At 34.9% G+C, this 12,291-nt stretch overlaps 1 protein-coding gene across 1 annotated transcript; it reads right to left on the reverse strand.

Annotated features, from left to right (window-relative positions):
* Positions 1-1,075: 1,075 nt before the first annotated feature.
* Positions 1,076-4,299, reverse strand: LOC109205646 (proline dehydrogenase 2, mitochondrial-like). The gene is made up of 4 exons (XM_019368382.1): positions 3,662-4,299; positions 2,348-2,993; positions 1,701-1,941; positions 1,076-1,613 (listed from the first exon to the last, which is right to left on the reverse strand). The coding sequence occupies exons 1-4, from the start codon at positions 4,217-4,219 to the stop codon at positions 1,574-1,576; spliced, it is 1,485 nt and encodes a 494-aa protein (XP_019223927.1). The 5' UTR covers positions 4,220-4,299; the 3' UTR covers positions 1,076-1,573.
* Between the last annotated feature and the right edge of the window lie 7,992 nt (positions 4,300-12,291).

A 12,291-nucleotide genomic window follows, 5' to 3' on the forward strand; every position in this document is an offset into this window, starting at 1 on the left:
CCTGTAATTTTCATCATTTTGGCAAACTATGATGTGTATTAAGAAACCCATATAAAAAGTTGCCACAAATATTGTGGCCAATAAAGTTCCAACAAAAAACATAGAATACATATTAAAGTGGCCATGAAGAAAGTATTTATATGTAACCAAAGTTACTACCATTTGTTTGTTTATTCCTACACATTGATAAAGAGTATAAGGATTATTGAAAAAGTCAATTTTAACATTAAAAGACAAATTTATATATTTTATCCAATCTGAAAATACAGATTATTTTTGTTATATAGAAAGTCCAAGCTCAATCACCCACCCCTGCACCCTTTTGATCTCAAAATTCTATCATTAAAAAATAGAGTCATATTTTTAAATATAATAATAAAGAAAGTATCTATTTATAGTGGAAAAGTTTATAAGTTTATTCATTTTTTAGTTGTCAAACGAATTCATTTTCAGATTTTAAATTATTATCAAAACTGTTACCTAAACATTTATCTTAGAACACACTTCTTACTCCGCATATATCTGAATATTAGTCATCATTATTTTCATAAATTAGAATGAATAAATGATTTGTTAATACTTTACTTTTTTTATTTTAAAAGAAGCTCCTGATTATATAGTATTCTCTTATAAAAACGAGATACTCATGGAATGTCGCAACTTCATCTCTTAGTTAAAGTTTCAACAATTAATTTAACATTTTAAAAGTTATGTAGAAGGAATGTGAAATTCTGCTTAATAATATATCTCAAATTTTTAATTAATACTTCTCATATCTGATTCATTGTTACTTGAATAATGTGAATATATTTTTAAATCAAAATGATAAAAAATAGCAGGCGAATAAAGTACTCAAGTAATAGAGTTGAGGGATAATTAAATGTATGTGTGTTGTACGTCAAAAATAATGAGTTAAAATAAACCATTGCAGAAAAATTGCGTTGCTAATGCGTAAAAAGATACTAGAAGTGGACTTATTCTGGTGCAGAGAGGAACTAATTATTGGAGTTACTTCTGTTGAGGTTCTTTAAATCACAATCCAAGTAATTTTGATTTAATATGCCATATTATCACATGGGAGAAAATAATAATAATTCAATAAATAAAGCTTTATGCTTTACATCATTTCGGCAACATTGATTTGTATTACAAAACCCAATAACAACAGTTGCTACAAATGCTGGAATAAACTTCCAACTAAAACTATGTAATAAACCTTAAGATTGCTCATAAAGAAAGACACAAAATTTGGACTTATTTTGGTGTAAGACGCACCAACTATTAGTGTTACTCCATTCAGGAGTTGCTCCTTATCTACTTCACTTCCCAATTTGTTACTAAGACCAACTCTGCACTTTATTGCTTCATTGCTTGATGATATCGTTTTTTCTGCCACATCATTGAAATATTTACAGTGGTTACTGACAGCTTTTAATTAATCACCTTCACTTAATAAAATCATCAATTAAGTTTTTATGGAGCGTCAATTGCTTGATCACAAGCTTGGGTATGGCTCCTCAGTTTATTATTACTACAATATATATACACTTCCATTAATTCTCAAGATTTTAACTCATGAAGTTGCCACTTTAAATCTCCTGGTTAACTCCTTCCTGCAAACAACCATATACATAATCAATAAAATTAAAGAAATTTGAGTATTAATATCTGTCCTTTTTTGAAATTTTACTAATGTTTACCTCATTAGTTGCCTGTCGAAGGCTGATGTAGACAAGAGACCTCTGTTTTCTTCAGCTCTCCGTATAAGGTATGGCATCACCTGCTCTACTGGCCCGAACGGTAAATACTTGCTTACTTGAAATCCTGCATTTCTCAGTCCAAATGAAAGTCCTTCGGCCATACCATATAGCTGAGCAAATTGGAGTTTTTGACTATCCTTTCTGATTCCTAAATCTATAGCCTTTGACGCAGCAAGTTTTCCTATTTACCAAAACATTTAATATTGGTTAAGCAATTGCTTTCACGTGAAATAACTATATAAATAAAAGATATAATTAATTAAACATGATATCATAGCCTACTAAAATTTTCAGCAGAAACAATATTAAAATGATTTTCCACCTACTTAGTCATTAAGACGAATCAGGCCGGGCACATAAAAGGATGTGCTAATGATAGAAGAATTAACCCAAATAACCGTCTATTTAATCTCATAAATTATAAATAACCGCAAGATGTACAATATATGTATAACTATGTATAATTAAAGTATAATCTATGTATACCAGCTAAAAAAAGTAAACATTAAATCTAACCGACTATTTGTGTAACAATCACTTAGATGTATGTTTATGTAAATAACATTTTATCTTCTCAAAAAATTTACCTGAGTCAATATTATGAGTAGCAAGAACAACTGCTCCAGAGCCATTAGAAATCTCGTCAAGCATAAACTCAGCACAAGAATTAAAGCAGTCACGTGTTTGTTCAATGTTATCATGAATTGGAGACTGAACACCTAAACGAGAAGCCAATTCTCTTTCACTTGACATATAAGCACCTCTCACAATCTTAAAACCCATTGGAACTCCTATTTTCTCTGCAGCCTTTTTAGCTATCACCATTCTTTCTTTAGCATCTTTTAAGTAAGCTTGAATTGTTCCAAAAATCATAGGGTGATCATCTTTGTGATACTTAATTGCTGCAGAATATGCAAAGTAATCAATTGCGGGTTGAATAGCTGTATCTTCAGCATCAATAAGTAAATCAACATCAAGTTCTAAGCATTTCTTGCAAATTTTCATGAGTCTTTCATGAGCTAATTGTAGATCATGTTCTTCTTCGACTGTTAGAGGCTCTGGCTTTTCAGGAGTGTGATAAAAAGGGCTGGAATCTGAGAAAAGTGGAAGGGACTTTTGCTTCCATGGGAGATTGAATGATGGATTCTTGTATTCCCATCTCAGCAAATCGCTCATTCTTTTGAGAAGCTTAGGTGTACAAATTGCTGTTATCTTCACTACCACAAAGCTGACCTGTTTCATCACAATACACCTTTTAAAGATCTATCTAATTGAGATTAACTTCAGTATCCTAAATGATAATTACAGGTAACTATCCAAAAAAAAATTGTAGTAATTAATAATATGAAAAATAAAACAGATTATTGCAACATGTTAAAATATTGTTAAAAACTTTTTATACTGTCGTTGTATATAGGTAAGTCCTTTCTAATTTGGCGGAAAAAAGAATAACTGATATATACTCAAAAGTCAAAAGATTAAGTGCCGATCAACTGTTAGAAAAGATTAAATGAAAATATGATCCAGTAATGCAGTAGTAAAACTTAAACTGTTTTTTAGTACTCCATAAAAGTATGATCCTGCGGAACAAAAAGAAGGGAAAAAAAGAACTATGATCATGTCTTTTGTTAATAAGACGTTAAAAAGGAATTAAATTGTGTCAAGGAGTGTTACTTATATTCTACACAATAGACACGTTAAAATTCACGATCAGTAACAGAGATTTAATAGGGGCGAGAATTATTGTTAAAGTTTTGACTTTTGCTCCTGTTATCTATGGATTATTCTCTCCAACTATATATTTTCATTTTTCACCTACTCTTCTTTTGGATTTATGAGAAGTATTAGTTCCATCTAAACAAGAAATAAATCCTAAAAGATGTTTACGAGTTCGATCATACCGAAGAGGATGGAAGTGACTTGGTTGATTCAACAGTCTGAAGAAAAACCTTCATACTCTGATCACAAGACTTATTTTCAGTTGCATGTTCCACCCCATAATCAAGCATTCCTTTTAACCCCACATCCGACAGCTTAGTAACAGTCCTGCGTACTTCTGTTAAGTCTTTTCCAGCACAAAAATGTTCATAAAATGTACCTTTTACAAACCTCAGAATTACCTCCTTGACTATTGGCATATGCATGAGTTTAGAATTCATTACCCATATGCCTACGTCAACCATAGGCTCACTCGCTGCCATTTGAAGTGTCAACAATGATCTAATCAACTTTGAGGTGGACACACCAGTAAACAGCTCCTTAACATCCTCAAAATTAATCACTTTTTTGTCAGCAGTGATTACTTGGTCCGTTGGTATTAAGGCCGGTGTTGTGACGGTCGTAGCATCATATGTGCCGGTGAAGTTCATCGGCGGGACAGTCGGGACCGTGTTTAGACACCGGACAAATGATCGGAGGTCCCGGAAAACCTTAGGACATAGTACAACTTTGTTTGCCATGAAAATAAAACCTCGGTGGTGTATTGTGTATTTTTCGTCTGAAAATATTTGTGTGTCTAATGGATGTGCAACGTTTCAAAAGTTGCATGCTTTTTATAGAGGAGGATCATTTCTTAGTCAAAGTCAAAGCTTAAAATGTTTAGAGATAATATTCCTTAAAAAGCGAAATGAATTTTCTTCACTTTTTACTTCAAGGTGTAATGAATTTTCTTATTTGACGGATCAAAATTCTATATTAGACCATCAAACACGTGATTCAGATTCTATAGCAATTACGTGCTGGTTGTGAAAGTGGAATTTATTGTACGAGAAAAATGGTGCGTTACAGCCGTTACTGTGTTTTTGGGACAGCTTTGATTTGGTTGGTGTTTTCTTAGGCGTGACATTAGCATCTAAATTAGTGTATTACGGAAAAGGATAAAGTTTGCTGTGTCAGCAGTGTGTCAGACTAGGTACCACTGCCACCTAATATGGAAGCATTCAATTCCCTTTTTTGCTTATTTTCCGTTCGTATTTTTCGGTATTTGGATTAGTACTAGCTTATTTTCCTTTCTTATTTTTCAGTATTTAGATTAGTACTAGCTTATTTTCCTTTCTTATTTTTTCGGTATTTAGATTAGGACAATTTCTGGCGTTCATATTCTTCTTTTAGCAAATCCTACTGATGTGACGGAGATTCGGAATCTTTATAAATCAATTAGCACATCTTTTATAAGGGTTAAACTAAAGAGTGTAAATAAATTTATAAATTAAGTAAAAAAATCATAATCATGAGAAGAAGTGTTTAACAATGTGTTTGGTATAAAGAAAAATATTTTTCGGAAAATATTTTTCAATTTTTCCATATTTGATTGGGTTAAATATTTTGAAAAATATTTTGGCTTAAATAATTGGAGGAAAATATTTTTTCAAACCTCTTTTTGATCAACCTTCTCCACTCTATGCTCTGTGCCCAACAACCCCCACCACCCCAACCTCAAACCACCCCAACCTCTACCCCTTCCCCCCAACCGCATCCCACCCACGCCAACCTCGTCCACTACTCACCCTAAATAGAAATATATATTATTACTTTCTTTTCATGTTGTAGATAGAGTAATTATTTTATTTCAACAAAATGAGTATATTCTTTTCATGATGTAGTAAAAGTATTTTCTTTCATTTCAACAAAACGAGTACTTTTTTCATGATTTTCAAAAAATGAGTACTTTCTTTTCACGATGTAGAATATTTTCTTTCATTTCAACAAAATGAGTACTTTCTTTTTATAATGTAGATAAAGTATTTTCTTTCATTTCAACAAACTAAGTATTTTCTTTTCCTATAGAAAAAAATATTTTTTTCAATAAATGAGTACTTTCTTTTCATGACGTGGAAAACGTAATTTATTTCATTTCAACAAACAAGTACTTTCTTTTCATGATATAGAAGAGTAGCATAAAAAAAAATATTTATACTCTCTAACCAAAACACTAGAAAATATTTTCCGAGAAAATTTTTCCACTCACCAACCAAACAAGGAAATAAGTGATAAACATTTTCTAGGAAAATATTTTCCTTCATGCCAAACACACCCTAAGTCGTATGCTATTGGCACTTCTTACTTCTTAGAGTTAGAATCTTAAACTAAATTCTCTTAATTATTTTTTAATCAATTCTTAGAGATTAATTAAAACTAAGTAAATTTACTACATGCATCGAACATGTATTGGACCAAATGATAGCTTAAATGATTGCCTTATAGGTTTGGTAATTTTCCTTATCTGGTCTATAAGCCGTAAAAGATGAACATGGTGATGTTTGATCAAGAGTTTTGCATATTGTACATCTCATTATATTTAACATTTAAAAAGAAAAATTACTGTGGAAGATTTTTTTGGTACATAATCACATTTTGCTCCTTTTTTCCTTTCGTGGGCACAACAATGTATTGGTTCGCAGAGATGTGAATCCCTCGAACTTGTACAAGGGCAACTTTTGAACCGCTCATCAATGGCAAAAAATAGCCAGAAATTACCACATATCAAAGAAAGGATTCTTTCTTTAAACAGTGTGACAATATGATCGCTACGCAGTACCTAATAATAGCTAATTAACATTTTTCGTTTGTATTTGCTCGTGTATTACATGGATCGACTACTTCTATTAATATGCATACTATATATTAAAGGATGGAGTTCATTTTTATCTGTATATATCAAGACGTAGCATATCTATATCTAAATAGATATTCTATTTTTACGTACGTCTTCCAAGAATTAGCAAGCAAACTAACGAATATATATATATATATATATATATATATATATATATATATATATATATATATATATATATATATATATATATATATATATATATATATATATATATATATTATGTTCAAATAATTAATGTAGGCGAGAAAATTAGATATTTTTATGGGAGAATTGTGAATGTTTTATTCAATATTAATTAGAACGTTAGCAAAATTTTGAATGCAAAATGGTATATCGAACTGGAACACGGCATATTCTATTTCCTTAATATGTTAATGTCATTCAACGTCTTCTCTTTATTTATGTTACACGCTAATCCCGTAACTTCAATCCTAGCTAACAATAAACATGACTATATTGAATTAATGATGTCGGCAAAAAGATACATTTAATATAACATAGTAGAGGATAAAGTTTGCACCGACTTTCTTATAATTAAGTTGTATGCGTTCAATTGTCAAAAGATAAGATATTGCCCTAATTAATTAATAATACAACAACTTGCATATTCTTACATTTAAAAAATGCTGAAAACGTAAGTAATTATCATAAAGAAAAGGACGTATGATAATAAGTAATGTTGGTAGACATATGGAGATGATAAACTTAATAGTATTCCGACTTTCCTCAAGTTTTTTTCGTTTAATTATCCAAAGTTTAGGTATTTTTCTATTCAGAATATAGCAACATGGTCAGGCACATTCCGAAAGACTGAAGCTTTTGAATTTTGAATTCTAATTAATATATTCTTAATTTGAATTTCATCCAATCGCATTTTAGTTGAAAAATATGGAGGAAACAATCAACTTAACTTTTTTTTAAAAGACGGTGAGAAAAAGCTTATATACTCTTTGAAGAGTAGTTCTGCGGCGAGAGAAATGTTTTCAAAGTTTAATTCTATTTCAACATATATCTGTTTTGAAAAAATTGAGTTTACATATTAAAGAGGAATAAAGATGACGTGTCGTGACACATAGACTGGTCAAAGAATTACAACTGGTTAGGAGGTACGAGTTGCAATAGATACGAGCAGAAAGCAAAAGAAGAGGCACGAGCGGTTATTCAAAAAGAGGCAACGCTCGTATCTGTTCAAGTCATTTAAGCCCACGAGTCAAAGAGAATGAATCTGACAGCACACAAAAGTCCAGATACAGTATTTGATGAGTCTTAAATACAAAAAACGTTAGAGAATTTATATAATGATTATGTAACGTGGCATTTAATGTCTTTAATGTCTTTAATTGCCCATAATAGATTTATTATGACATATGCAAAACGCATATCTCCAAGGTACCTATAAAAGGGGATGACTGATCAATTGTAGGGACACGAAATACTATCTGAATATACTTTGGTTTACTTGTTTCTCTATTGATTATATTCTTGCTATCCAAATTGCTTTCTTTTATACATTCTTTCGATTATCAGTAATCCGTGTTCTTCTAAATTATAAGCTTTAATCGGAATTTCATTTTTTGGTTAAACAAATTGGTTCCGTTACCGGGAATCTGATAATATATTTTTTCTTAACCTTGTCTATTTCGTTACATCAACGATAATGTCAAATGTTAACGATAACACCCAGGGAAACCAAGGAAACCATCAACTCCAAGAGGACCCACAAGATGTTCACACTCCGATCCCTTCTCCACAAAGCTCGCCTCGGCGGTCTCGAGAAGGAACTCCTGATGGATCTCATTCAAATGCAAATACTCAATTTAACAACGATGAGGCTATCAATGAAGCCTTGCAGAAGTTGATCGCTCAACAGGTCAATAAAGCTCTTGAAGCTTTTGCCAGCCAATTACCTGCTGCACCATCAACACCAGTTCTAAATACCAACACTTTGGAAAACCCTCGTTCTGGGCTTGTTAATTCTGGCAGTGGTGGAATCCCTAGTGAATCACGAGAGGGAGAACCAGGTAACATAGTTAATTTCGATTTACAAAGTTTAGTTCTAACATTGCAGAGACAGCTTAAGGAGCAAAGTGGCCGCATAGAGCAAATACCCGGGGTGCCCCCCGTGATCAAAGGGATAGATGTGGATAAATATTCGCAACAACCCCGGAAGCCAAGTTCTGCTCCCCTCCCAATTCCAAAGAAATTTAAAATGCCTGATATTCCTAAATATGATGGAACAACTGATCCACGAGACCACGTGACTGCATTCACGACAGGCGTCAAAGGCAATGACTTGACCAAACAGGAGATTGAATCTGTATTGGTCAAGAAATTCGGTGAAACACTCACTAAGGGTGCATTAACATGGTATTCTCTTTTACCCGAAAATTCTATAAATTCTTTTGCTGAGCTTGCAGAGTCTTTTGTCAAAGCACACTCGGGGGCTCAGAAAGTTGAAAAAAGAATGGAGGATATTTTCAAAATCAAGCAAGGGGATTCAGAATTGCTCAGAGAGTTTGTAGACAGATTCCAACGGGAAAGAATGACGTTACCACGCGTACCTGACAATTGGGCAGCTATAGCATTCACAAGTAACTTCAATGAAAAAAAGCTCAGAAGCTACGAGACGACTCAAGGAGAGTCTTCGTGAATTCCCAGCAACGACATGGAACGACGTTTATAACAGGTATAGCACAAAGCTGAGGATTGAAGAAGATACTATTTCACGACATCAAAAAGAAGAAAACGTAAGTTCGAGACGGGCAGAAACCGAAAAAAGGTCCGGTAAAAATAGGTACGAGCCATACATGGGACCTGCGGGAAAAGACTCACGGTCGAAACAGGATAATTAAAGGTACGATCACAGATTAAGGAATAGAGAGTCGGGTTCGTCTTCAAGATTTGGGAATGATCGAAGCACACGTGAGTCACGAGATGATGATAGAAACTTAAAGGCAAGGTTTGGTGGTTATAATTTCAATGTAAGCACTTCCGAACTCGTGGCTGTCTTGAGAAGCATGGGAGACAAGGTGCGATGGCCAAAGGAGATGAGATCGAATCCAAACAGGCGAAACCCTGATCATTGGTGCGAATTTCATAATGATCATGGGCACAAAACGGCAGACTGTAGGTTCTTGCAAAGTGAAGTTGATCATTTATTAAAGCAGGGGTATCTCACCGAGTTGTCCAGTGAGAAAGATAAACAAGTATACATGAAGAATAGGCAGGAGCCCCCCAAACCACCTTCACCCAAAAGAACCGTCAATGTTATCAGCGGAGGAGAAGAAATCAATGATGTGACGTATACCGCAGCTAATAAGATTTCCAAAGTAACGATTACCCACGTGAAGCGGTTGCGGCGTATTTTAGAAGAAGAAAATATTACATTCGATGATACGGATGCGGATGACTTATTAACTCCACATAACGACGCACTGGTAATAACTTTACTTATACATGACACTAATGTGAAACGAGTTTTGATTGATCCAGGAAGTTCCGTGAACATTATTTTGTTACGAGTACTACACGAGATGCAAGCAGAGGATAAATTGGTGCCAAAAGCGCATACTTTATCAGGATTTGACAATTCTAGTGTTGTGACGAAAGGAGAAGTGATGCTTACTACATTCGCAGAAGGCATTGTCAAAGATACAAAGTTTCAAGTAGTAGAGATGGAAATGGCTTACAACATAATTCTCGGGAGGCCATAGACCCACGATATGGATGATGTTCCATCAACCTTGCATCAAGTCATTAAATTTCCAGCGCCATGGGGAATATGTCAAATCCGTGGAGACCAGCAGACATCAAGGAGCATCAACTCCGTGGCAGGTTCAAGTGCGAGAAATGAAGAAAAATAGCAATTACAGAATCTAGTTGAGGAAATCATAACATCAACCTCAACTGAACAAGGGCGAACAGATGTGGATTCAAGGCCCGATTCCATTCAAGAACCAGAAGAAAATGAAAACATCAAAACAACGATAGAAGAGCTGGAGGCTGTAGTATTGTTTATACACTGGCCAGGCAGAAAAATTTACATAGGAGCCAATCTCATCCCGGATATGAAGCGTAAGTTGATTGAATTTTTAAAAGCTAACGCAGATTATTTTGCTTGGTCCCATTCTGATATGACAGGTATACCACCGGAGGTAATGACTCACAAATTAAATGAAGACCCATCTCATCCACCTATCAAACAAACGAAAAAAAAGCAAGGAACTTTCAAAAATCAGGTGATCCAAGATGAGGTGGAAAAATTATTAAAGAATGGATCTATTCGCGAGGTAAAGTATCCTAATTGGTTAGCCAACACTGTTGTGGTACCTAAAAAGAACGGTAAATGGTGAGTTTGTGTAGACTATACAGATCTTAACAAAGCTTGTCCTAAAGATTCTTTCCCATTACCTCATATAGATCAACTAATTGATGCTACTGCAGGGCATGAGTTGTTAAGTTTTTTAGATGCATACTCAGGATACAACCAAATCAAGATGGATCCCGCAGATGAAGAAAAAACTTCGTTTATAACAGACAAGGGGACTTACTGTTACAAAGTAACGCCTTTGGTCTTAAAAATGCAGGTGCAATGTATCAAAGTTTGGTAACCAAAATGTTCCAAGAACATTTGGGAAAAACTATGGATGTCTATATAGATGATATGCTCGTTAAAACTCTGCATTCAGGACATATATCGCATCTGTCTAAAACGTTTAAAATTTTGCGAAAATTTAATATGAAATTTGTGATGACCCGACCCGTCGTCTCATGAGTTACCGCCCCGTATCCCCCATTTTATGCTTCTTCATGTTTCATTATCAGTATTTGGTATGTTAGAGTTGATTTGGATTGGTTTTGGTAAAAAATGAGATACTTAGTCTCTTTAAGGAAGGCTTGTTTTGGAAAAGTCAGCCGGATGTTGACCTATGAGTTAGAGGGCTCGGATATGGATTCCGATAATTCGGTTAGCTTCGGGGGATGATTTGTGACTTAGGAACGTGATCTAAAGTAATTTTGGAGGTCCGGTGTAGAACTAGGCTTGAATTGGCGAAGTTAGTATTTTGGCGAATTCCGGTTGATAGGTGAGATTTTGATCCGAGGGTCGGAATGGAATTCCGAGAGTTGTAGTAGCTTCGTTAGGTGGTTTGGGATGTGTGTGTAAAATTTCAGATCATTCGGAGGTGTTTTGGTCGGGTTTTTGATCAAATGCGTATTTCGGAAGTTTTGAGAAAACTTAGGCTTGAATTCGGAGATAATTGATGATTTTAGCGTTGTTAGATGTGTTTTAATGATTGGAACAACTTTGAATGATGTTTTAGGATGGGTTTGTGCTTTTGGTTGAGCTCCCGGGGGCCTCGGGGTGATATCGGTTGGTCATCGGGATGAATTTTGGAGTTAGGAGATTGCTTTGTATATCTGGTATCTGGTATTTCCGCATCTGCGGAAAAGGAACCGCAGATGCGGTTGCGCAGGTGCGGGAGGAGGTTCGCAGGTGCGGTCTATGGATTGGACGGAAGATTTCGCAGATGCGGAAGGGAAGACACATTTGCGGCACCGCAGATGCGGTGGCAGAGTCGCAGGTGCGAAAAATGGAAGCTTTGGTGTTTCCGCAAAAGCGGACAATCATCCGCAGAAGCGGGGTCCGCATATGCGGATACGGGACCGCAGAAGCGGTTGTTGGTCTAATGAAGATCTGCAGAAGCGGAATTTTAACCGCAGAAGCGGTAGCCGCAACGCGGTAATGGGACCGCAGATGCGAAAGTCACTGTTATCAGAAGGGTTTTAAAACTCATTTTGTTCCGCGAGCTTAAGTCCATTTCCTCCATTTGTAAGCAACCTTAAGAGCTCTTGGACGGAATTTGAAGGGAGTTTCGACTAGGTGTGATTGGAGGTGAGTTCCTTGGCCTAAAT

The sequence above is a fragment of the Nicotiana attenuata genome, unplaced genomic scaffold, assembly GCF_001879085.1.
Source record: "Nicotiana attenuata strain UT unplaced genomic scaffold, NIATTr2, whole genome shotgun sequence".
NCBI lineage: Eukaryota > Viridiplantae > Streptophyta > Magnoliopsida > Solanales > Solanaceae > Nicotiana > Nicotiana attenuata.